This window comes from Nematostella vectensis, chromosome 8 (assembly GCF_932526225.1).
Source record: "Nematostella vectensis chromosome 8, jaNemVect1.1, whole genome shotgun sequence".
Lineage (NCBI taxonomy): Eukaryota > Metazoa > Cnidaria > Anthozoa > Actiniaria > Edwardsiidae > Nematostella > Nematostella vectensis.
The window spans coordinates 15,056,491-15,084,097 of NC_064041.1; the positions used below are offsets into that span (position 1 = coordinate 15,056,491).

General features: G+C 38.2%; 2 protein-coding genes and 1 long non-coding RNA gene across 3 annotated transcripts; 1 reads left to right on the forward strand and 2 right to left on the reverse strand.

The window, feature by feature from the left end:
* Nucleotides 1-29: 29 nt before the first annotated feature.
* Nucleotides 30-9,337, forward strand: LOC5509394 (kelch-like protein diablo). The gene is made up of 6 exons (XM_032378319.2): nt 30-137; nt 214-290; nt 502-1,167; nt 5,852-6,044; nt 6,349-6,612; nt 7,164-9,337. The coding sequence occupies exons 3-6, from the start codon at nt 532-534 to the stop codon at nt 8,009-8,011; spliced, it is 1,941 nt and encodes a 646-aa protein (XP_032234210.1). The 5' UTR covers nt 30-137; nt 214-290; nt 502-531; the 3' UTR covers nt 8,012-9,337.
* LOC116616260 lies at nt 3,602-5,856 on the reverse strand. Its single transcript, XR_004295274.2, has 2 exons — nt 4,529-5,856; nt 3,602-4,032 (listed from the first exon to the last, which is right to left on the reverse strand). It is a non-coding gene; the product is annotated as an uncharacterized LOC116616260 (long non-coding RNA).
* Nucleotides 9,338-27,600, reverse strand: LOC5509376 (ubiquitin carboxyl-terminal hydrolase isozyme L5). Its single transcript, XM_048731443.1, has 12 exons — nt 27,489-27,600; nt 27,070-27,133; nt 19,813-19,918; nt 19,124-19,249; nt 16,563-16,624; nt 13,696-13,826; nt 12,826-12,889; nt 12,273-12,387; nt 12,172-12,204; nt 11,551-11,688; nt 10,410-10,508; nt 9,338-10,067 (listed from the first exon to the last, which is right to left on the reverse strand). The coding sequence occupies exons 1-12, from the start codon at nt 27,559-27,561 to the stop codon at nt 10,023-10,025; spliced, it is 1,056 nt and encodes a 351-aa protein (XP_048587400.1). The 5' UTR covers nt 27,562-27,600; the 3' UTR covers nt 9,338-10,022.
* Nucleotides 27,601-27,607: the final 7 nt, after the last annotated feature.

A 27,607-nucleotide genomic window follows, 5' to 3' on the forward strand; every position in this document is an offset into this window, starting at 1 on the left:
GACGCAATCGCTTATGCGTGATCACGTGTGGGGTTGACAGCCGAGGGAAGGCCACTCGCCAGTCGGGTCTTTCGATCGCTTCTCGAAGCTTGCGTTTTGCTGTGTAGCTGAAATGCTTTGCAGTTGTCAAACGCACAGTAGGTCCTTGCGACTTGCTAAACACTTTGGTACTTTGAATAACTAACATGGTTTTACTTACTGCTTTTTCCGCAGTTTTTTAACGGTAAACCATTGAACCACGTGTAGCTCGCACGGCGGCCAAACTCACAGTCACGTCCTTACAGTTTCAGGTTAGTTTTGTAATGCAAAACACATATAAGATGTATTTATTGAATAATTTAAACCATTACAGCTTAAAACACATATTCCAAATTATATTGGATTAGCATGAGGTTTTATTTTTTAACCTTCAAAAAATTAGTCTGTTGCCGCGACGCGTTGTCTCGTTTAGTTTACCTCGCAAAATTCTAAATCTCATGGAAGTTGTGTGTTTTTTTGTAGCAATCTCGTTTTTTAGAAAACATCATCGAAATGGAGATGCCATCTATCGTTCAAAGCCAATCCCGGTTGACTTTTTCTCGAGAAAACCACGAAAAAAGATTACTCGAGTTGTTGAATGAGCAGCGAAAAGCGACCAAATTCTGTGATGTTTTGCTCGAAGTGGGCGACTCGGAAATAGCAGCACATCGGGCCATCCTTTCAGCATCAATCCCAGTCCTTTCTGAACGGTTAAGCGACCGAAAGGAAGGTCTCAAGATCAAGCTAGAAGGACTACAGCATAATGCGGTGAAAGCGATCGTGGACTACCTGTACACTTCTTGCCTAGATGTCCCCGCGGACTCGGTCCTGAATGTTTACCTCGCGGCCCGTTCCTTAGGAATGAACGAACTCGTCAGCGACCTCGAAGATTTCATCAGGAAAGAAATCCTCCCAACAGAGTGGCTGGCTATCCGAGTCTTTGCTGTACGTAACGACGTTCAAGAGCTTTTGGCCATGGTAGAAGAATTTATTGCCAATAATATCGAGGAAATCTTCCAAAAGCAAGCGTTTTTGAAACTCCCCCGCTTACAAGTTGAGCTAACTGCACGACACAGCGAAGATAGTCCAAGCATGGAGCCCGGATCACTCTGTCAACTCGCCGTCCATTGGGTCTATTCCCAGCTAAAGGTACCTTATTTTCTCACTTAAACTATTGTAACTCGTATATTAGTACTTTAAGTCTCTATCACATAAATGTTTATTCCAAAAGCACTAAGCGACATCAATTTTTTAGGACGCGCTAAAAATCGCCTGCCGGCTTTTCAGATAGCTTCTACCCCATCGTCCAAGTCGTAAAAAGCCTTAACCAATGTACGTACTACCTGATGATAACTGGGTCAAAGGTTTGACATCGCGTTTGCAAGGTTCTCGTTTCCCTAACCTCCATAGCCACCAAGAAAATGCCTGCCGCGAAGCACGATTTTTTTTTTTTTTTTTGGCGGGTAAAGCTTTTGAATTGAATATTCATAAATCATGTTACAGACATGTGATTCGAGGACGCTGTTTCCAATTAATTTATATTCCGTTACGGATCTTTTTTTGGGACTTCACTTATCGCATCTTTTTTACAATCCTTGAAACAGACGCGTGCGTGTGTAGATAAAATAGCGCGAATTTCCTTTTTTATAAACATTAGAAATGTGGGATTCGATATGTATTCTGCCGTTCTTAAGAGGGCAGAAGTGCACTGTTAAGTCGATATCAATTCCGTCTACGGGAGTTTTCCAATTCATGTGTGTAATATGTATATATTAGGCAGTGGTATAAATTTTTTTATATTTTATGGACTTTTTGTTAATTGGATTGATCTCAAGCTGTGACCCATTTCAACACTTAAATGGTTTTTCTCTTACAAGTTGGCCCCGGTGAATTATTAGATAAGTTTTCTGCTACAATTTTTTAGCTCTCGAGATTGTATATATATAAAAAATCGACCCCATTTTACTAATTTTATTTGGACTTGCCAACAGAACATTAGCTATCTAAACTGCCCACAAGACAACTCCCAATTGAGGGTTTTAAGTTTTTTTATCATTCCCAAACAAACCCTCAATAAACAAATGCAACTGGTTTGCCTTAATTATTTAAATAAAACAAGAAACAAATTGTAGAAGCATTGGAAATAGATCATTTATATGACAGACCACACGACCATGTTTTTGTTGCTAGCCATGTACTTTTGGGTCATGGGCCTGAGGGATGCTACTTAGCACTTGGAAAGCTTGTTGTGGGCAGATAACACTCAGGGAGATGTTACACTTGTGTGATTTTGAGTAAAAACAGACAAGCACCTAGTTTATTGTGCAGTTAGAAGCACTATCTCATAATTATGACAAAGAACATTTCTTTTCCCAATACACATCAATGATCAGGGTTCAAAATAGTGTCCAGCTTTTTTTTTTTTTGCTGGCTTTTTTTCTGTATCCCCTTCCCATATTTTTAGTTTGCAGGCTTTTTTATTCCCACAAATATCCACAATGTGGCAAAATCTAGCAGATTAAATTTTTTTTAACCCTGATGATGACTGACAGGACTATTTTTGTAACATTGTTTTGACTTGGAAGGTTCCAGTTTAGAAAAGCGTACAAAGGTTGTCATAAACAAATGTATCCAGTCACCCCAAAATACCCTCATTGTAATCAGTCTGTTTGGAACATCTCTCACTATATTGCTTTTTTTATTGTATAGCTCTTGTGCTAATAGTCTTTATTTCAAGACCTTGATACATGCATATTTTCATCTGCTCTTTACTACAGCAAAACCAGACCAGTGTTTTATTTTCTTTAAGTTTTTGTGCTTATATGACTATAGTTTTACTATGACTATAGTTTTACGTAGTTCCAACTTGACTGGGGAAATATCTACTAGAAGACAGTGCTTTAGGTTTTCTTTTTTTATTTTGACATTAATGAGATATTTGGTATCACAAACATCTTTTTCTCAAGGGGGCTTGCATGTTTAAGGGTCTTTAAAGGCTCTCCATATTTTTATTATAAATTTTAGTTATGTGCAATTTCTCTGTTGAATCAATTATTAGGACTGTGTTTGGTACATGGATTGAAACAATCACATTTTAACTCTGTGACGTATTTGAAGAATGTTCTTGCTATATCCATAAAGAAGACAATTTATTTTTTCAATTCATGTACTTGGTTTGTGTGGGTACTGACTGTGTTTCCAACTGTTTATGACTATGAGTATTGTCAAACCATAGCTGGATTTCCATGATTACTTGTAGACAATCCAAATCTGCTTGCCAAACTGTTTTGTTTTTAGTGAAAAAAACATTTTTCTACAGTATATGATTTGTTGCTGAAGAAGTTGTTTTTATATTTAGGCCTTCTTGATTTAGACAGCTTGATAATGTATTAAACTACTGCAAGGCAGCCAAATGACTCCAGTATTTTCAGTATTGTTTGCAGAAAAAATGTAAAATTTAGATCAAGACTTATTTTTGATGATGTCCAAATACTTTTTTTCGCAGGCTCTTCAATTAAGTTACAAAATAAAATAGGCTTTTTGCAGGTGAAATGCCTGAATGATAACTATTTTATTGTATGACATGGAATTATTTTTTTTTTTTTTTCATTTTGTATGCCTGATCTCTGATTCTAGATCTATTGTATATTTGCTCAATTCTTGTTGGGAGAAATTGGTCTCAGTGACAGGAATACTAAATTTCAGGAATTTCAAAGTAGCAATGAAAGTAAATAAAGAAAAGATTATAGATCATAGAAGTATTTTCTACTGTAATGCTGCTTTGTTTTTAATTGGATTCCTTATAAATATTGATACAATTCAAAACTAGAAATATGAATAATTGTCATTCTCTCTTAGGTTTAGCTTGTATTTGAAAGAAGATAGGAGTTTGACATTTAGGTTAGATTATCTATTTTTCTTTACTCTGATCAATCATCACTTGGTAAGTTAGTCTAACAGCAGCTTTTCTTGAGCCTTGGTCTTGGATTTAGTTATCCCATTGATCCCTAGGGGCTTAAACACAAATATAACACAAGCCCACATTGGTTAGACTTCAATAATTTTCCTTAGCAGATATATTACTTTTTTATTTCTGTGAATATCAACTTTTAATATATTTCCAAAGAATTTGGTAAATCAGTAGAGTGTTTGCCTAAGGGTAAAATTGTAAAATAAAATCATGGTTTCTAGATTATTTTTGATCAGAGGCAAAGTTGTGCTTCTTTACAAGCATGAAAACACCAATAAACCATATTTGTTTGACGTTTTCCTTTCTCAATTTGGCATTCTTTTATGTGTTGCATGAGGGTTTTAATCCTTTGAACAATTCTGCCATATTTTTTTGTTTACCAAGAGATGTAGTCTGTTTTTTTTTTTGCCCCAAATCAAGTTAAGCCACATTAAATCTCTTTTTAGATTGATTAAATGATAAGCTTTCAGCTATGTGTCAGCATTAAAGTCAAAGGGTTATAGAAACTATATGAACTTCCAAAATGACTTTCATGTTTACCTGGTTTTTTGAGATAGTCGTTTAGTATTCAGACCATGTTTTGAGGCTTACAGATATTCAGTTCTACAGGTTGATTTAAATCACATACCCTGTTCTTCTTCCAAGCTATTTTCTGGCATTGTCTTGTTATCTTTGATCAGGTGTTGTCGCTATGTTTGGACATTATAAAAGTGTTATGTTTGTCATAATATTCTGTTCTTGATCACTCAAAATATATCCATGTACAATATATAAATTTGTTACTGTTTAAAAAAAGAAAACAAATTTAGTTCTGGTTAAAGGTAAAAATTAAAGTTTTTTATTCAAATGACCAACAAATCTGTAAAAAAACATGTCAAATATTTCTTCGTGCAAATATGTAATTCTATGAAATTGTATACACAACAAGAAACAAGAATAGGACATTTTGCACTGTTTTTTTCAAACACAAATGACTAAATACATTTTACTCTACCTTCTTTCATTTTACGTCCTTGTGCAGGCATATCTGAGCCCCCCCTCTGCTACAAACTAAACACGAATGCTAAATTTCTTGAAGATAACGTAAAGCCATCTAAACCATTCTTTTGTATGAGGATTGAACATGTAAATTCTTGCAGTCATTTCTGAGCAAAATTGCTAAATTTCTATTCCTGTGACTCATTTCTTTATATGGTTGTTTGCATATATCCACTCATGAGATGCAGGCATTTCTGAGCTCTTTCTATAGATAACACGTAAATAGCTAATTTTCTAGGAGATACATATAGCCTCTAAACTGTTCTTTCAAATAATGGGTTGGTTACTTCAACTCCTGCAGTCATCTCCGCGCCCCCTTGGCTATAAACAAATAAAATAAAAACAACCAAACCATTCATCTTTTCTTTTATAAGATAGCTGCCATCTAAGCACTTAGTGGCAGATGTGCTCATGTTTTAAATTGTACCCAGTCAGTTTTTGTAGTGTTAGATTTAGTGAACATATAATATAACATATTACTCAAACAATGAATATACCTAGAAAGAACTAAAAAATAATATGTAAATAGCTAATGTATATACCCATTTCACAAAAGGTTGTAAGTGCGAATGGTAAATGGCTTATGGTTACTAATTATTTGTAAAATTAAAGGTGTTAAATAAAGTCTAGCAATGTCAGAGCCAAGCATTGGTAACCTTTAATGGATTTGTCCATATTCTTGGAGACGCATGGTTACTTTCGGTCTTAGAACTGCCATTCGCCAATCGCCATTTGCACTGACACCCTTTATAGACATAGATGTATGTTGAAGGTCTTGATAATGTTGGGGCTATGTATCATCAGTTCTGAAGGTTTTCTGTTTAGGATGACGACGAAGCCACCACGAGTGCTCTTCTAGAGCACACTCACATAATGTACCTGACGGACGAAGGAAAGCTGAAGGAGTGCACTCTTGAAGATCTGGACACCAACACTTACAAGTTTATTGCCACAGACGCACAAGCCAAGAATATACGGCACAACTCGATGGAACAACTGACCAAAGCTGATGTTAAAGGTACAAAGCATGAGTGTGCGTTATAATCGATTGTTCATAGCAGCAGTGAACACTTGTAATTAAAGACTGTTAAATAAGAGTTTTCTGAGTGTTTTAGAGTAGATTTATACAAAATAACAACAAAATACATATTACCACAATGGTCCATTCAATTACAAGTTAAAATTGGAGAAATGTTTGCTTGTGAGAATTTGCAAAATAAGTAAAACAAGAATTAGAAATTGTAAGCATAAATGTTTGGTAAAAAATGTGTTCCAGTTTGATTCTCAGTGTCATTGTTGTAACTTTTCCATTATTTTATCAGAAAACCTTCACAGCGATGATGAAGGGGTCTTCATCATTGAAAGCAACAACAACAAGAGAAGGAAGGCGACTCCCAGAGAGTCTATGTTCCGAGTCATTGCAGCTTTCCAGAGCTCAGAGTGTGACGTGTTTGGGTTTGGCATAATCGACAGCAGGCTGGCAGCAATCTCCATACACCAGCAGCTCCAGATGTCATGCCATGATTCTGTGTCCAGCGAGTCGTCTGGTTATGATGAATGGTCCTTGGTTGCCTCAATGAGCCGAGGTTAGCGCCCTTCCCTCAGGCAGGCGTGTGCCATGGCACCCTTCCCTCAGGCAGGCGTGTGCCATGGCGCCCTTCCCTCAGGCAGGCGTGTGCCATGGCGCCCTTCCCTCAGGCAGGCGTGTGCCATGGCGCCCTTCCCTCAGGCAGGCGTGTGCCATGGCGCCCTTCCCTCAGGCAGGCGTGTGCCATGGCGCCCTTCCCTCAGGCAGGCGTGTGCCTTGGCCACCTGTTTGGTACCTATGCATGACTGTGCAACCCTCAGCAAATCCTAGATACACACCTCTGATATTGATCGTTTTTTCATCTGAACATTTTTTAAATTGGATACTTTCAATGTTCCCAGTAAAACTCTGAACTGAAATATGCATGGATTTGTTCAACTACACATCCTGCTGGTGCCAGAACAAGTTTCAACATCTAAATTCTCACTGATTCATTATTTCCCTCACATTTTAGTTTAACGCATCCTGCCTGAGATTAGAGATCAAGAAAAATGAGATCCCAAAACACCCTTAACATTATCAATCATTGAGATAAATAATTTTCTACAGGTCGCTGTAGTGTTGGCGCAGCTGAAGTGAATGGCAAGCTCTATGCAGTAGGAGGGTACGATCGTGGCCAGTGCCTTGAGACAGTTGCATACTATGACATCCAGACCAACGAGTGGATGCCTGTTACCAGCCTGCGCAGGCGTCGTGGCCGGCTCCAGGTGGCTATTCTAGGTGGCAAGATGTATGCTGTGGGTGGTTCAGATGGACATTCTGAGCTCAACTCCTGCGAGTGTTATGATGAGGCAAGTGATAGCTGGCACATTGTGGCTCCAATGAACTACTGTCGCAGCAACTTTGGGATGGCGACCATCAACAACCGCATCTACGTAGTTGGCGGCTACCAGGGTTCTCACAATCTGAAAACAGCAGAAGTGTACAACCCTGATTCCAACAAGTGGGTCATGGTAACGCCCATGAGCAGTGGGCGTGACAATCTAAGTGCTGTAGCCCTTGATGGAAAGATGTATGTGCTCGGCGGGTATAATGGTTGGGCTTACTTCAACACGGTTGAATGCTACACCCCTGAAACTGACAGCTGGAGCTTTGTCACTCCAATGAAATTTGCTCGTCGTGGTGCCGGCGCAGCTGCAGTGGGCGGGTACCTCTATGTGATTGGCGGGTATGATGGGACCTCCTTCCTGACCTCGTGTGAGCGATATGACCCATCAACCAATGAGTGGACTACCATTGCTGAGATGAACACCCCTCGCCATAACGTGGGTGTGGCGGTGGTGAATGGACTGATCTTTGCTGTGGGAGGATTCAACGGCTCTGCTTTCCTGAAAACCATGGAATACTATGATCCAAAGACCAATAAGTGGAGCTCCTTTGTGAGCTCCTTCACATAGTATTGAACTGACTTAAAGCGTCATTGTGGACTTGAAGCAACAACAACATGGACAACAACTATGGAAGAAAAAGGTTCCTAGTCTATTTCCATGTGTTTTAGACAATGTTTTAATTGTTCCAATGCTAGTTTATGATTGAGTGAGTGCAAAGTGGGAACTTCCCCTCCCCCCCAGTTGTTGTTGCTTAATATACCTCAGAGTCACTGAGTTTATCATGTGTGTATGTCAGTGTAAAATATAGTGCCAGGGCAAAGTTTTGGTAGGGATAGGAGTTTGAAAGCTACATTACTATTTTTTTGTCTCATCTCTCAGGATTTGTGCTTATCACCTATTTATTATTTCAAAACCGACTTGGATTTTTTTCATATCGTTTTGCTTTATACTGCAATTATCCCATTGTTGAACCCATTTGATCCTTATCAGCTTAAACCGAATTTGTACCCTCAATACAAATTTGAATTATTTCCTGTGAGCTTGTGTTGACACTTTGACAAAAAATTTATCCAAAATTAAATTGTGCTTGTAAAGCCATGGCCAAATGAAACCCAAGTCGGTGCAAATCAAAACTTGCGACAACTTGCCTTTCGATTTGTGCCACAGCTTAAGTCTGTAATCTAATTGGGAAAAGTCAGTATAAGCCAGTATAATCTATTTGTGTTCTAAGAAGTGAGATATCCTATTGTACTATCCAGCAAGTAAGGCAATACATTAGTTTGCAATATCACACACTGAAATGTATTTTGACAGAAATGTATTTAGTGTGAAAGTTTTATCTTATTGTTGTATATTATATAGATATTATTGAGTGATATATATGACTGTTAAAAAAAATCTTAGCAGCTTTTTGAGTAGTTTGTTCCTGTCCCATGGAGGATTTTCGAAATTCCCATTCCTTAATTCATTTTACCCACCTGAATATCATCAATTTTTTATCATTTTTCAAAGAAATGACCAGACTACTGGATGTCCTATTTTTCATCAATGTTAATTGCTTAGAAAGCTAAAAAGATTTTATTAGATAAGAGAATTTAATGTGGGTTACAAAAGTAAGCTATGCAAACATGCCCTAACAACACAGAGACATTTGGCAACTTTACACATTTGTAAGCTTCTGGCATTCTCGATACATCTAAGTGTTGATGGGGAATGGGTTTTTTTAGTTTCTTTTATATGGCGCAAGATTTGGTTTATCTGGAATTAAGTTATTACTAAGAACATTATTGGTTAGATACTATAGTGAAGATAGATTTATTTATTGCATGGAGTGGCCCCTGGTCCCATCTTTTGATAAAACCGAATGATTTCAATAAAATGTGTGAATAAAAATGGTGTTTGCTATTTTAATTGTTGTTGGCATAAATTTGGTACAGAGAAGATTGAAAGCATTTTAACATTCTGCATATGATTTGGGACTACTTGCATGCAGACAGTTAATTCACAAACCTTTTCTCATAAACCATGCACTACTTTTTCTCACTGTACACTCCAATAATCATCCACACAAATACTATATACTGGAGACCACCCACCTGTTTTTCTTTACCACACTCAAAACCTTCGTAGGAAAATGCACTTTTGGTCTGTACTGTACACAGAATATGTTATTGACTTAGTGGGCGGGCCATACGAGAATCCATTCTATAGCATTTCTTCTTTAAAAAATCCTTTCAATAGATCCATCTTGTTGTATTACAGTTTACAGTGCATTCACACAAGCGTAGAAACTCCTTGAAAATGCCCAGTGTCCATCACATACTATTGCTATTGACCTTTTAATGAAGATAAATAGCTGAACCTCCAACTAACTGAAAGTCACTGACCTCTTGGTGAAAGTCGCCTATTACAAACAGTAGTTTGACTTAAGTTTAACAATGTTATAAGGGTGTGTATTGTCTTGATTTATTATACATGGCATAATCCTTGAAGTATACAATATTGTACATAGTACATTAGCGCCAAGCAAAATGTGGCTAAAAGAGTTATAATAGCTCAAATAGATAAGCTGATGATGTCACTTTGTCTTCTGGGCCTTCTTTGCCTTCTGCTCTTCCTTTGCCTACAAAAAGGAATTAACACAATCAGAGACTTCTAGTAAAAACAACATGGGTAGGATAATCTGATCTTCTTTTATAAATCTATGTATGCTACAGATTAGAATATCCTCATTTTGTTATCCTAGCAAAGTACCAAGTGTGAGAAAGCATACATTGGCTGATTTATGGGAGCAATTGTAATGTTTTTTATTGAACTTGGTAAATAAAACATAAAATTGTATTTTTAGGTGGCTATTTCGAGATTTCTTTTAACAATGATTGAATAAATATTAAAGGTATGAGACACAGTCTCTTTAGTGACAAAAAAGCAAAGGTAGTTAAAGTCACATTTGTCATTACCACACCTTCTCAACTAGAGGAACTAGCTCTCCCTTTTTTGCCAGCAGTTTAAGCATCTCCATGATAAGGGGTATGTAGTTGTGCTTTCTTCGAATGTTTTCTACCTGTGTAGCATTAAAGATATACACAAAAGTGTGGAAGCCCAATGGGAGATAACGTAAAGCTAACTGTGACAAGCATCCATAAACATAACATCCCCCGGAACCCAGGTTATTGAAGTTGCAGGTGAGAGAACAAGGCCGGGGTAGGGGGGGGCGAGAGAGGAGAGATATGAGCAAGAAGATGTCTTTGATGTCCTTGTACCTGAGGATGTTATCATAACAACTCACAGTTCTTTATATCCAGCAAGACCCAGAATATTTTCACTTGCTACCTAAAATACCGGCATTTAAAAACTAGAATTTTTCTATGGCACATGCTTACTGTGGCATGTGCCCTATAGCCATGAACACATCTCAGCCAATCAGAGCATGTTTAACTAGGTTTCCAGGCTTGCTGGCTGGGTTTTAGGTGGAAGGGGAGGGGAGTTGCATTTTAAGGCTGCAATTATCCAACTATATACCGTTAATGACCTAATAAACATTGGGGCTCTTATTAAATTTCAGTGGTCAGAGAGGGGGCATTCAATAAACAAACCAAAGTGCAGTGGGGTTCTAATTTCAGTCAAGATCATGTATTATAGCTTGCATAGCAAGAGTTTCTTAACATTGAGCAAGTCTCACCCAGTAGAAGCCAAGATCAGATTAAACAATAAGGCATTTAAATTTGATTTATATTACCCTGCTAGCAAAGCTTTCTTCCTGTTTGTTTCTATCAGTTTATTTATCTGTGTTGCGAGTCTGTTCTAACAAATGAGAACGCGAAAGAACAGACTTTTGATAGGGATAAGTGAACTGATAGAAACAAACAGGAAGAAAGCTCGCTGCTAGCAGGATATGATTCCTATGTTGTTTGTTTGTAAGCTGGGAAGGAGGGAGGGATGGGGGGGGGGCATTTGTTAGAGAGGGGCGTTCGATACAAGCTTAGGGGGGGCATTCATTAGATAGGAGGCATTCTTCAGATAGGGGGCGTTTGAAGGATCATTAACCGTAGTAGTAAAGTTGCATCCCCCGCCACCCAGGCCATGTGCCAAGGTAAAGTACCCACCTTATATCTCAACATTTTATCATCCTCTGCTGACACCAGTGATTGCAGTCTCAGAATCTCAGATCCCATTGACTGAACAATCCCCTCTAGATCACTAACTGACTGATTGGCTTGATCGGTCTCCATCGCCTCACCACCCTTGATCAAGACAAAGACAAAGACACAGTTTGTTTAGACAAGAGAGCATAAATACCTATGAATATTTAAAACATTTTTTTACTGTATTTAAGGGGAGGGGAATTCGGAGAATGGCTTTCACAGTGAAAGAGACAAAATTTGGGTGCAAAAACATGGCTTTGACAGGATGGGCTTTGCTTACTGCAATCTTGGAAGTTTTAGAAAAGTTTTGTTTGTTTTACAATAATGCCTGAAGCTAACATGGTTAAAAAAGCTTAAAATAATACACTTTGGTTAGAAAAAAGCTGCAAATTTTTGCTAGAAGGCTAAAAATAAACTCCATTCTGGCAAAAGCCACGTTTGTGTGCTCAATCTGGAAAATGGTCCATACAGGTATGCAGAGGAATTTGACAAGGAACAGCAGCCATACAACATTACAAGCCATGTAATTGGTTTTCCTTATAATGCTGCCTCTGTTTTTATGGCCAGCTTTTTCATAATTACCTCTGGTTTAGAGCTTTCTCTTAGTTCATGTATCTGAAGAAGAAAAGTAAAATCAGTTTAAAAAGTGATTATTCTTAAAGAAAAATGGAGCATCAAAATACCCTTTCTAGCAGCTGTTGTTTTTTCATATTCAAAGCTTCGATTTCTTGTAGGTAAAGCATCTTGCGATCTGTGACTATTGCCATTAAGTTAAACCGAATTTCTTCAGATGAATATCTGGAATAATTAAATAAAAGAATTACAGTTTGAAATTAAAAAATACAGCTTGGAATAAACTGCATTTGGGCTTTCAACTAATTACAAACCATTACCATTGCAATTTGCTTTTGAAATGATAAAATCAGTTGTACTATTATCGTCATTATTATTACATTACTAATTACATTATTACCATAATTTCTATCATTATTATCATATACATAACAAATACTCATTACACTAAAAACGTCCAAGGGCATTTATAGGGTTAAAAATGCATTGGCTATCATTATTATCATATACAAAACAGACACTCATTACACTTAAAACGTCCAGGGGCATTCATAGGGTTAAAAATGCATTGACTATCATTATTATCATATACATAACAGATACTCATTACACTAAAAAACGTCCAGGGGCACTCATAGGGTTAAAAATTCATTGGTACCTTACCTTTGCATTCTGGTCTCAATGATGGGCTTACAGACAGCCACCCAGTTGTCCAGTGTGCAAGCCCCTTAGCAGAAAAAGAGAATAGATAATCAAGAACACATGGACAAGGAAATACTTTATAGACATTAAGAATCATCTGCATAATTCACTATACCAATTACCAATCTCACGACATGAATGAATGATAATATAGCCTACTTGTAGGCTTTGATAGTTTTTCCGGCACGAAAACCCCGAAAACATGAAGTTCCCATACCATGGCCGCCTACTTGGATAATGCGATCCGCAGGGGGAGGGGGGAAAAGAACACCTACAGGATGTCTAGCCTTTTTCATTCAGACATTTCCAACTTCCTCCGTATACGGACAAAGCGATCTGATTGGCTAGTGACCTCCCATCGCTCATCACTACATAGCTTTGTCATGTTCACGCTTTCAGTGCTGATTAAACGTAGCGGTCACCGTTCTTTTCCCCTCCCCCTTCCCCGCGCATTTTTTCTCCCCTTCCCCCTGCGAAGCGCGTTATCCAAGATGGCGGCCATGGTATGCGAACATCGTGTTTTCGGGGTTTTCATGCCGGAAAAATTATCAAAGCCTACAAGTAGGCTAATGATAATACATCTTCTTGAGTTAGTTAGAAATGTACCTCTTAAAAAAACTCCAAAAAAACTTGATAACTCAAGCTAGAGCAAGGACAACTTGAGAATATCCTTCATGGTTAAGTGGAATCATGACTTCCATATATTTGGACTTTCAGTGCACAACCCCACCCCTCCCCTGACCGGTAAATATATACCATCCCCTCCCTTCCCCTTACAAGTAAATATGTACCATCCCCTCCCCTCCTCTCCTCTTACAGGTAAATATGTACCATGGTCTATAGGCCCTTCTCTCAAGCCATCCAACTCATAAAGCCTGCCATTGATTGGAGCATATGCAACAAAGTGATAGACATCGTCGTCTTTTTGTGGCATCTTGGCATCAAACTCAAACATCTGTTGTCTGAAGACAAAAAAACATGATAATGAAGACAAAAAACATGATAATTAAGACAAAAAAAACATGATAATGAAGACAAAAACATGATAATGAAGACAAAAAACATGATAATTAAGACAAAAAAAAACATGATAATGAAGACAAAAAAACATGATAATGAAGACAAAAAACATGATAATTAAGACAAAAAACATGATAATTAAGACTAAAAAACATGATAATGAAGACAAAAAACATGATAATTAAGACAAAAAAAACATGATAATGAAGACAAAAACATGATAATGAAGACAAAAAACATGATAATTAAGACAAAAAAAAACATGATAATGAAGACAAAAAAACATGATAATGAAGACAAAAAACATGATAATTAAGACAAAAAAAACATGATAATGAAGACAAAAACATGATAATGAAGACAAAAAACATGATAATGAAGACAAAAACATGATAATGAAGACAAAAAACATGATAATGAAGACAAAAAACATGATAATGAAGACAAAAAAAAACATGATAATGAAGACAAAAAAACATGATAATGAAGACAAAAAAAACATGATAATGAAGACAAAAAAACAGGATAATGAAGACAAAAAACATGATAATGAAGACAAAAAACATGATAATGAAGACAAAAAAACATGATAATGAAGACAAAAAACATGATAATTAAGACAAAAAACATGATAATGAAGACAAAAAACATGATAATGAAGACAAAAAACATGATAATTAAGACAAAAAACATGATAATTAAGACAAAAAACATGATAATTAAGACAAAAAAACATGATAATGAAGACAAAAAAACATGATAATGAAGACAAAAAAACATGATAATGAAGACAAAAAACATGATAATTAAGACAAAAAACATGATAATTAAGACAAAAAACATGATAATGAAGACAAAAAAACATGATAATTAAGACAAAAAACATGATAATGAAGACAAAAAACATGATAATGAAGACAAAAAACATGATAATTAAGACAAAAAACATGATAATTAAGACAAAAAAACATGATAATGAAGACAAAAAACATGATAATGAAGACAAAAAACATGATAATTAAGACAAAAAACATGATAATGAAGACAAAAAACATGATAATTAAGACAAAAAACATGATAATGAAGACAAAAAACATGATAATTAAGACAAAAAACATGATAATGAAGACAAAAAACATGATAATGAAGACAAAAAACACGATAATTAAGACAAAAAACATGATAATTAAGACAAAAAAACATGATAATGAAGACAAAAAAACATGATAATGAAGACAAAAAAACATGATAATGAAGACAAAAAAACATGATAATTAAGACAAAAAACATGATAATTAAGACAAAAAACATGATAATGAAGACAAAAAAACATGATAATTAAGACAAAAAACATGATAATTAAGACAAAAAACATGATAATGAAGACAAAAAACATGATAATGAAGACAAAAAACACGATAATTAAGACAAAAAAACATGATAATGAAGACAAAAAACATGATAATGAAGACAAAAAACATGATAATGAAGACAAAAAACATGATAATGAAGACAAAAAACATGATAATGAAGACAAAAAACATGATAATGAAGACAAAAAACATGATAATGAAGACAAAAAAAACACGATAATGAAGACAAAAAAACATGATAATGAAGACAAAAAAACATGATAATGAAGACAAAAAACATGATAATGAAGACAAAAAAAACATGATAATGAAGACAAAAAACATGATAATGAAGACAAAAAAACATGATAATGAAGACAAAAAAACATGATAATGAAGACAAAAAACATGATAATGAAGACAAAAAAACATGATAATGAAGACAAAAAACATGATAATGAAGACAAAAAACATGATAATGAAGACAAAAAACATGATAATGAAGACAAAAAACATGATAATGAAGACAAAAAACATGATAATGAAGACAAAAAACATGATAATGAAGACAAAAAAAACACGATAATGAAGACAAAAAAGACACGATAATGAAGACAAAAAAAAACATGATAATGAAGACAAAAAAAACATGATAATTAAGACAAAAAACATGATAATGAAGACAAAAAACATGATAATGAAGACAAAAAAACACGATAATGAAGAAAAAAAAAACACGATAATGAAGACAAAAAAACATGATAATGAAGACAAAAAAACATGATAATGAAGACAAAAAAACATGATAATTAAGACAAAAAAACATGATAATGAAGACAAAAAAACATGATAATTAAGACAAAAAACATGATAATGAAGACAAAAAACATGATAATGAAGACAAAAAACATGATAATGAAGACAAAAAAAAACATGATAATGAAGACAAAAAAACATGATAATAAAAACAAAAAACATGATAATGAAGACAAAAAAAACATGATAATGAAGACAAAAAAAACACGATAATTAAGACAAAAAAACATGATAATAAAAACAAAAAACATGATAATGAAGACAAAAAAAACATGATAATGAAGACATGGAAAAGAAATTAAGTTCAAAAGTTAAATAGCCCATTGACCCCTGGTTATTTTGAGTAAAATTTACAAAAAAAAAAGACCAAAAACAGACCCCCCCTATTCTGCTCTGCCACAGTGATCGCCATCCAATCTGATTCTACAGTGAGTACTGTGGGTACTTCTTGTTCTACTACTAGAACAGGCCAGTAAAAGGATGGTTGGGTTCAATAGGGTTAAAACAAACCTTGAGAAGCTGTTGTGTACTGCTCGTATTACATCAGAGTTTGATAAACTCAGGCCTTTTAGCTTGAAGCAGAGAAGATATCATCATCATCATCGTCAACATCCACACAACCACAGCTATCATCATCGTTGTCATCCACCACAACCTATAACCATCACTACAACCATCATTACATCACTGCAACCATCATTACATCACTGCAACCATCATCATCATTACTACAACCATTATCACCACAACCACAGCTATCATCATCGTCGTCATCCACCACAACCTATAACCATCATCAAAACCACCATCATCTCTACAACCATCATCATCATTACTACAAACATTATCACCACAACCATCATCACCACAACCACAGCTATCATCATCGTCGTCATCCACCACAACCTATAACCATCATCAAAACCACCATAATCACTACAACCACCATCATCACATCACTACAACCATCATCACATCACTACAACCATCATCACATCACTACAACCACCATCATCATCACTACAACCATTATCACCACAACCATCATAACCACAACCATCATCACATCACTACAACCATCATCATCATCACTACAACCACCATCATCATCACTACAACCATTATCACCACAACCATCATAACCACAACCATCATTACATCACTACAACCATCATTACATCACTACAACCATCATTACATCACTACAACCATCATTACATCACTACAACCATCATTACATCACTACAATCATCATCATCATCACTACAACCATTATCACCACAACCATCATTACATCACTACAACCATCATCATCATCACTACAACCATTATCACCACAACCATCATTACATCACTACAACCATCATCATCATCACTACAACCATTATCACCACAACCATCATTACATCACTACAATCATCATTGCATCACTACCACCATCATCATCACTACAACCATCATCACATCACTACAACCTTTATCATCATCACTACAACCATCATTACATCACTACAACCATCATTGCATCACTACAACCATCATCACATCACTACAACCATCATTACATCACTACAACCATCATCATCATCACTACAACCATCATCATCATCACTACAACCATCATCACATCACTACAACCATCATTACATCACTACAACCATCATTACATCACTACAACCATCATTACATCACTACAACCATCATTACATTACTACAACCATCATTACATCACTACAACCATCATTTCATCACTACAATCATCATTACATCACTACAACCACCATTACATCACTACAACCATCATTACATCACTACAATCATCATTACATCACTACAACCATTATCACCACAACCATCATTACATCACTACAATCATCATCACATCACTACAACCACCATTACATCACTACAACCATCATTACATCACTACAATCATCATTACATCACTACCACCATCATCATCATCACTACAACCATCATTACATCACTACCACCATCATCACATCACTACAACCTTTATCATCATCACTACAACCATCATTACATCACTACAACCATCATCATCATCACTACAACCATTATCACCACAACCATCATTACATCACTACAACCATCATCATCATCACTACAACCATTATCACCACAACCATCATTACATCACTACAATCATCATTGCATCACTACCACCATCATCATCACTACAACCATCATCACATCATTACAACCTTTATCATCATCACTACAACCATCATCATCATCTCTACAACCATCATCATCATCACTACAACCATCATCATCATCTCTACAACCATCATCATCATCACTACCACCATCATTACATCACTACAACCATCATTACATCCATACAACCATCATCATCATCTCTACAACCATCATCATCATCACTACAACCTTTATCATCATCACTACAACCATCATCATCATCACTACAACCATCATCATCATCTCTACAACCATCATCATCATCACTACAACCATCATCATCATCACTACAACCATCATCATCATCTCTACAACCATCATCATCATCACTACAACCATCATCATCATCACTACAACCATCATCATCATCTCTACAACCATCATCATCATCACTACCACCATCATTACATCACTACAACCATCATTACATCCATACAACCATCATCATCATCTCTACAACCATCATCATCATCACTACAACCTTTATCATCATCACTACAACCACCATCATCATCACTACAACCATCATCATCATCACTACAACCATCATCATCATCACTACAACCTTTATCATCATCACCACAACCATCATCATCCAATTGATATGTACTTTGATTTATCTTAGACTACCAAACCCTGAAAATGAGATATTCATCTCAGTAGTTAATTAAATCCACTTTAATCAAGAGAATTTCAATCATGCTACAATTAAAATATTCTATCTTTCAAAGAACCAAACAGTACAGGGAAAGTTGTATTAGAGTTTTAAATATTCAAAACAAAACAAAACAGAACAACACTGTCACTAAGTCAGATCTACAGACTTTAGAACAATTCACAACACTTACAGCACCATCAAATGTAGCAGAGAAGTCCTTGAAAGAGCTGAGGTTTGGCCCCAAGTCAATATCAGGATGGGCAGTGTTTAACAGTACACTGAGTATGGCCTGCGTCGCACATGCATTGGTGATAACCTACAGTAGGGGGTAAATAGACAATTACAGTAAGACAACCAAAACCTCCCTGATCAAAATAATGATAACTGTTTCGCACGCTTTTAATAGTATAGTAGGGAAAAAGGAAAAAAAAAAAAAAGAAATGTATTCATGAGAGCATTAAGTTATTTTACAGTCGCCACCTGATTGGTTAGGTAGCATTCAAAGATGGAATTAGCATAACCGTGCATTAGTTCAAAGACGTTATGTAGTCAGTAAAACTGATCAAGAGTATCCGGAGCAAAAGATACTAAGATTGTAAGTAAAATTTATATGATTCATATCATGTACTTTATAAACATAATCTCAATGACCAATAATCAATGTTACTTTATTTATTCAACAGTTGACTAGCAAATAGTGGCTAGTACAAAATAAAAACTTGCTCCGGCATTATTAGTGTGGTATATGGCTGGTTATCCGAAACAATAACAATGATAAAAAATGTGTAATTACAACAATGTTTATTCACATATAATCCATAACAAACCATCACAAATTTTACTGTGTAAAGGTCTGCTAATCAGAGCTGAAAACCTTACCTGCTTTGCAAAGAATATCCCAAGAGATCGGCTGTCCTGTACCACACTACCTGCAGGCTCCTCGCCAGGCTTCCATTTGAATAGAAAAATGATTCCATGCACTGGCCTACAGAGATAACAACACATTAACAATGTAATCCAGAGAGGGTGGGGGAATTCATGCAGAAGAGGACGGGGGTAGGACTTTTGCAAAGGAGAATTATTTTTTTACCATGAACTGGTGAACAAAGGTGTTACCCTTGGAATTAAGCACTTGCCCACCCCCCCATAGAAAAATATTGTATTACCCATAATGCAGTGTGTGTAGAAGAAGAAGAAAACGTGTTGACCGCCATGTTTGTTTCTGTGTGGTTTATTTTCGGTTTATTTTTAATGTTACTCGAGTTTTCACAAATTATAAGGTAACATATTGGGGGCTCAGACAAAGAAAACGGATTCAGAAGATGACTGAAGAACTTCAGCTTAGTATCGAAGAGAGTTTGTGTCGCTTGACGGCCGAACAGTTACACGAAGTGGAAAACTTTTTGAAGCTACACGAGGACGACAAACTATCTAGGTTGAAACGGGTCAGAAGGATCTCACAAGCTGTGGATAACGAGCTTGAGAGCAAAGGAGACCAAGCAGTCAGCTATCTGAAGGGATTAGAGGAGGTTATTTCGGCGATTTCTGGAGCAACGAAGCCCAAACAAGAAAAACAAGCCCAGCCAAACACGAGTGCAAGTGCAAGTCCGAGCGAGGAGCTCCAAGCTCTGAAGGATCAAATGAACAAGCTTATGGGTATGGAATCAAAGAAAGGTCTCTACATTTGGGATATAAAGAGAGAAATGAAGATTTCTGGGCAAATTGGAGAGCCAGGACAGAAAGATAAGTTGAGTTTTGTCAGTCTCGTGAGACAAATTGACTCTGGACTAAAGAAAGGACACAGAAGTTGAGGTGGTCGATGCAGTAATAAAGTCCATTTGCCCAGGAATGAGACTTCGCAGCTACTTGGAAGGTATTCCAAGCTTGACTCTGGCCCAATTAAGACACATTTTGCGCTCGCATTATCAGGAAAAAAATGCAACAGAACTGTATCAAGAATTAGCAATTTTGGCTCAAGCTCCCGGGGAAACCCCTCAGAGTTTTGTGATCAGGGCTTTGGATCAAAGGCAGAAAGTTTGTTTTGCGTCACAAGAGTCTGATAGCAAAATGAAATACGATCCCGAATTGGTGCAAGGACTATTTTTAAGAACTGTGGAGACTGGATTAATGGATGATGGTGTAAGGATGAAACTAAGACCATATCTACAGAACACAGATACCACTGATGAAGATTTAATCCAGCATGTAAATATTGTGGCATCTGAGGAGTTAGAGAGGAAATCAAAGTTAACCAAAATAACTAAGAAAGTTAATCAGCTAACAAGTGATAATGTCGAATCACAAGGGAATGGTGGACGTAAGGACAAAGGGAAGACTGCTCCAGCCGCAGTCTCAACAGAAGACCTGATCCTAGCAGAACTCAAGTCAGTGAAGTCGGAGATGGCCACATTGCGGGAGACAGTGGCCCAAGTGCAACAGGAAAGGGATGGCAATATTGATAATCGGGATATACATGTACAGAAGACCAAGAGAGTTTGCAAGCAGTGTGAGGATAGCAATACGATTGATGCATGTGATCATTGTTTTTATTGTGGTTCATCTGAGCATTGGGCACGGGGATGTCGTAAGCGGAGACCAACACAAAACAAGGATTCGGGAAACCAGCACCGGCTGCCACCGCGGGACAGGCGGTAGCCGGGTCGCAAGTTGCTTCCACAGGAAAGTCCCAAGTATGTGTGTTATGTGGGCATCAACCATCTGGTAGTGATTGTTTAGTTCAATGTGCGGGTTGTAAGTCAGCATTGTACTGCGGTGTGCAATGCCAACGGGCTCATTGGTTGGAACACAAGAAACTTTGCACTGCGATACAAGAGTTACAAGCCAAGAAAAACAGTGAGTACGCAGAGCGAATTCAGTCTAGTGTATTTATGTCTCATCTCACTCCAAAACAACATGCTGTTATTTGTAAACTAGTAGGACCAAAATGCAAAGTTTCCTGCATGCTTAATGATATTAGCACAGAGGCCCTCTGGGATACGGGCGCGAAAATTTCAGTTTTATCTAAATCATGGGTCAATGAGAATGGTTTGAACACTGATTTACAAGATATTGAGACACTCCTGGGTCGGGATAGAAACTTAAATGTATCTGCTGCAAATGGCAGTGAGATCCCATATGAGGGATGGATCCCCATAACATTGAAGCTAGAATCCCATGGGTATACAGGGCCAGATGTAGAAGTACCTTTTTTAGTGACCCCAGGAGAGTTAGAGTGTCCCATCATTGGATATAATGTCATAGAAACAGTGATTAAAGATTTCCCAGGGGATAATAGCAACACCACAGGGAGCCCATTACAGGATATTATGAAAGGTGCATTTCCAGAAGTCAGAGGGGAGGCAGTTGGGGCCTTGATTAACTTTATCCAAACATGTGACAACTCAGAACCCTTGTGCATCTTAAAGTCACCTAAGAAGAGTGTCAGCATACCGGGGGGGCAGACCCTGAGAATTAATTGTCGTGCAAATACCGGCCCAGTCGAGGAGAAATGCCCAGTTATCTTTGAACCAGATGAAGACCAGACATTGCCTACAGGGCTAGAACTCTCCCAGTCTCTATTGTCCATCCCGAAAGGGAAAGCTACGCGAGTTGACATTTACGTCAGTAATGCCACCAAGCATGATATCACCCTCAGGGGGGGCACCATCTTGGGTAGTCTTAACCTTATCAGATCAGTTACCCCAGCAGAAGTGAAACTTAGTGAGATGAACTTGTCTGATTCAAGGGGGGTACACCCAGGTGAAACACAAGAATCCAGGGGGGCGACCATAGATTCATCACAGAGGGTCCCAGGGGTGGTGATTGGAGATCTGAATGAAGAACAAAAAAAGGAAGTCACTCGTCTGTTACAGGAAGAGGAGGAGACCTTTGCCCGTGATAGTCAGGATGTCGGTTGCATCGAAGACCTTGAGTTAAATTTAACCCTAATGGATAAGACTCCTGTTCAGAAAACATATGTCTCAATTAGCCGCCCATTGTATGCAGAAGTCAAAGGCTATATTGAGGACTTGATAAATAAGGGATGGATTGTGAAGTCAAAGTCTTCCTACTCGTCGCCGGCTGTCTGCGTCCGTAAACGGGACGGGTCTCTAAGACTGTGCATTGACTATCGTGAACTGAATCGTAAGAGTGTTCCTGACCGTTTTCCCATCCCAAGGATTCAAGATGCATTAGACACCCTAGGGGGAAATAGTTGGTTTTCAGTACTGGATCAGGGACGCGCATATCATCAGGGTTTCATGGGGAAAGACAGTAGACCATTGACTGCCTTTGTGACCCCTTGGGGACTGTATGAATGGGTTCGCATTCCCATGGGTCTTTCCCAGGCCCCCGCGGCCTTTCAAAGATATATGCAAGATTGTTTAGAAGATTTAAGAGACACCACATGTATCCCATATTTGGACGATATCATTGTCTTTAGTCAAAGTTTTGAAGAACATGTTAGTGATCTGAGGAAAGTTTTGCAAAGACTGCGGGAACACGGGATAAAATTGAAACCCAGCAAGTGTAAAATCTTTCAAAGGGAAGTTACATTCCTTGGACATGTTGTGTCAGAAGAAGGTTATCGGATGGATCAGGAGAGTATTAAGGCAGTTACGGATTTAAAGGATACGCCACCTAAGACAGTCGGAGAAGTTCGCAGACTTATGGGACTTCTAAGTTATTTCAGGAGATATGTACATAACTTTGCGACGTTAGCAGCACCCATTTATGATCTTTTGACGGAACCCAAGGGAGGTACAAGTACCAAATCGAAAAGTAGGTCGAGTAAGTCCTTATCACGCCAACCAGTCTCTTGGTCTGAGGAACATCAGCGAATACTGGAGACACTTATAGATACTATCACATCACCACCCGTTATGGCTTATCCGGACTACCAACAACCCTTTATTCTTCACACTGACGCATCGGAGCGGGGACTTGGGGCTGTATTATACCAATGCCAGAAAGGAACCTTGAGAGTCATTGGTTACGGGTCACGATCGTTAACTCAAGCCGAGCGCAATTACCATCTGCATTCGGGGAAACTCGAATTCTTAGCGCTAAAATGGGCAATTACGGAGAAATTTAGAGACTATTTGTACTATGCCCCTAAATTTACTGTCTACACGGATAATAACCCGTTAACATACATTCTGACCACTGCCAAATTGAATGCGACCGGACAGCGTTGGGTATCAGAATTGGCTGACTATAACTTTGTCATCAAATACAGACCTGGAAAGGCAAATGGGGATGCAGACGGTCTCTCGCGGATTTCACAAGGCATGGAGAAGTATATGGAAGAATGTCAGAAGACCATATGCCAAGAAGACATAGGAGCCACTGTGAATTCTGTAAAGTTCCAGGCAGGTGAAGATGGCATTCCGACTATCTCTTTGTCAGCATGCCTTGAAGATTCTCCCGACGATAATGTCACCTTAGGCACGCAAGCATGGTCGACAGAGGACATTGTGAGACTTCAGCGTGAGGATACAACAATTGGAAAGGTGATTGGTTTCATACTTAATGAGTCATTACCCAGCTTAAAGGAGCGAAAGAAGGAAACTCCTGAAACAAAGGCCATGTTACGTCACTGGAAGAAGTTGGAACTAGGTAAGGATGATATCCTTCGCCGGAGAATTGGACCACGTCTCCAATTGGTCCTTCCACGGAAACTTCATCATCTCGTTTATAAGGAATTACATGAGGAAATGGGGCATCTCGGTGCAGAGAGGGTATTGCAACTTGCGAGGGATAGGTTCTTTTGGCCCCGTATGCAACAGGACATTGAACACTATGTTACCTCTGTTTGTCGATGTATCAAGCAAAAACGACCGAAACATGCTCAACGGGCACCAATGCAGAGTATTCAAACAACAGCTCCCTTTGAACTCATTTCTTTGGACTTTTTACATCTAGAAAAAAGCAGTGGTGGGTATGAATATATCCTCGTAGTGATTGATCATTTTACTCGATTTGCCCAAGCATACGCAACACGGAATAAATCGGCCCCTACAGTGGCAGAGAAGCTGTATAATGATTACATCATGAGGTTTGGGTTTCCCCTTCGAATACATCACGATCAGGGGAAGGAGTTCGAGAACGATCTACATAAACATCTGGAAAAGCTTAGTGGGGTAGCTCACTCAAGAACCACACCATATCATCCACAATCCAATGGACAAGTTGAGCGTTTTAATCAGACCCTTCTTGCAATGTTACGCACACTACCAGAGAACCAGAAATCCAAGTGGAAAGATAGTCTTAACAAAGTTGTACACGCATACAACTGCACTCGAAATGACTCAACAGGATTTTCTCCTTTCTATCTACTTTATGGTCGCTCACCTCGACTTCCCATTGACTTAATGCTTGGTACCAGTTTGCAAGGCACTCCGCAACAGTATCCGAAATATGTGACAAAGTGGCGAGAAACCATGGAAGAAGCTTACAGGATCGCACGTTCTAAGTCGACAGCTCAAGCCGCGCGGGGTAAGAGGTACTACGAGAAGAAAGTGAGATGCTCATCACTTAAGCCGGGTGATCGGGTATTGGTACGAAACCTGTCAGAACGAGGCGGTCCAGGGAAACTACGCTCATACTTTGAGGATCAGGTGTTTGTGGTTGTGAATCAGAAGGGAGAATCGAGCCCAGTGTATGAGGTCAGACCTGAGAATGGCAAGGGCAGGAACCGGACTCTGCATTATAACCTCTTACTGCCATGTGATTATCTCATGAGTGACGTGATTACTCAGCCAAAAAGGAAAACCAAAACACGGAAACCTGCAACAAGGAACGCAGCAGAGTTGAAAGAGGAGTCGAGTAGTGAAGAGGAACCAGACTTTGTTTACGGTAGACAGGTTGGATATGCGCCCGACGAGAAAGAGGAAGCATCAAGCGAATCGGATGTAGTCCTGGGTCAGCAGGAGGAAGTATCAGGCGAGTCTGATGTAGCACCGGATCGGCAAGAGGAAATAGCATCAGGCGAGTCAGATGTATCTCTGGATCAGCAAGAGGAAGCTTCAGACGAGCTGGATGGAGCACCCGATCAGCAGGAAGGAACGGCAGGTGAGCTGGATGAAGCAATAGAGGAGCAGGCAGAGAGGGCATCACAGCAGCAGCAAGGGGAACAAGGTGATAGGGACAGCCAGGAGAACTATGCTAATGGCAGCATCATTGGACGACCCGAGCGGAATAGGCATCCACCTTTGCGGGTTACTTATGATGTTATTGGTCAGCCATCCTATTATCGGGGACCGGTCGCTAACCATGGTATAACTATAAATGAGTCAGCATGGAGTGCTTACGGTGCACCTCCTACACAAGAGTTACCATGTGCCACATGCGGGTTCAAGGCACCCTTCGGTTTACAGGTACCCTACGGTTATTCGGTACCCTGCAGTCTACAGACTCCCTACGGTTATCCGGTACCCTACGGTTTACAGGTACCCTACAGATGTCCTTCCTTCTCACCATGGACACCAGCAATGCAATTACAAGTACACTAGTACACTTACTTGACTTATATTTGTTTGTTTGTTACAAGAAAAAGAAAAGAAAAAAAACGGTCTAGTTAGAGACACTAGTTGAATAATACTAGTATAGCCTAGCAAATAGTGTAGGTAACAAGGTGTAAGACCTTGAGCAGCATTGGGTATTTACGTGGCAATGACATTGTGCAAGAGAACTGTAGAGTAAAGAATAAGCAAGATACAGCTGTATGAAGAAACAAGTGGAAGCCATGGTTGGACTTGATCACCCTACACCATGCCTTCATGGAACTGAACATTGAAATAGTAGAGTAGTCAGATTTTTTTTTTCCTCAGTTGCATTGTAGTATTGAAACATACTAGTAACTTAAATGTCGAGGACGACATCTTTTCAGGGGGGAAGTGTGTTACCCTTGGAATTAAGCACTTGCCCACCCCCCCATAGAAAAATATTGTATTACCCATAATGCAGTGTGTGTAGAAGAAGAAGAAAACGTGTTGACCGCCATGTTTGTTTCTGTGTGGTTTATTTTCGGTTTATTTTTAATGTTACTCGAGTTTTCACAAATTATAAGGTAACATATTGGGGGCTACCAATGTCAAAGCATCCACCCTATAAAATGCTGTTAAATTGTTGACTGACCTCAAATTTTCAAGGGAAGCATCATCTAAGCTGTATATCTCTTCAACTTGTACTCCAGTACAGCCTTGAATTAATAATGAATTGACAATAAGAACATCATAATCACGTGGGGCGAAAGTAAATTTAGAAACTTCTTTATCTATTTTTTTCTGTATATGTGTGAGGTGTTATGTGAAGATACGGGCCTATTTGCATGAGAAATAATGAAGCGTGTGATCGGGCCTATTTGCATGAGAAATAATGAAGCGTGTGATATACCATAACGTCTTAAAAATACGCGTGTACAGCACGAAAGGCAATGATGGGCTTCCTTTGTGTAACATTGTCGTGCGTGCAGTTCAACACCAGGCCTAATATAATCCAACAAGATAAATAATAACATGTATTTTACAAACATCTTATTCCCTTCCCGTACTCACCGAATCCACGAATGAGTTCAGTAAAGACGCCAGGATCACTTTCTATCAAACACCACTCCGCGCTTGCCGCCATCTTGGATTTTACCCATAGCTCCTTGCAAGCGTCAAATGAGCCCTTG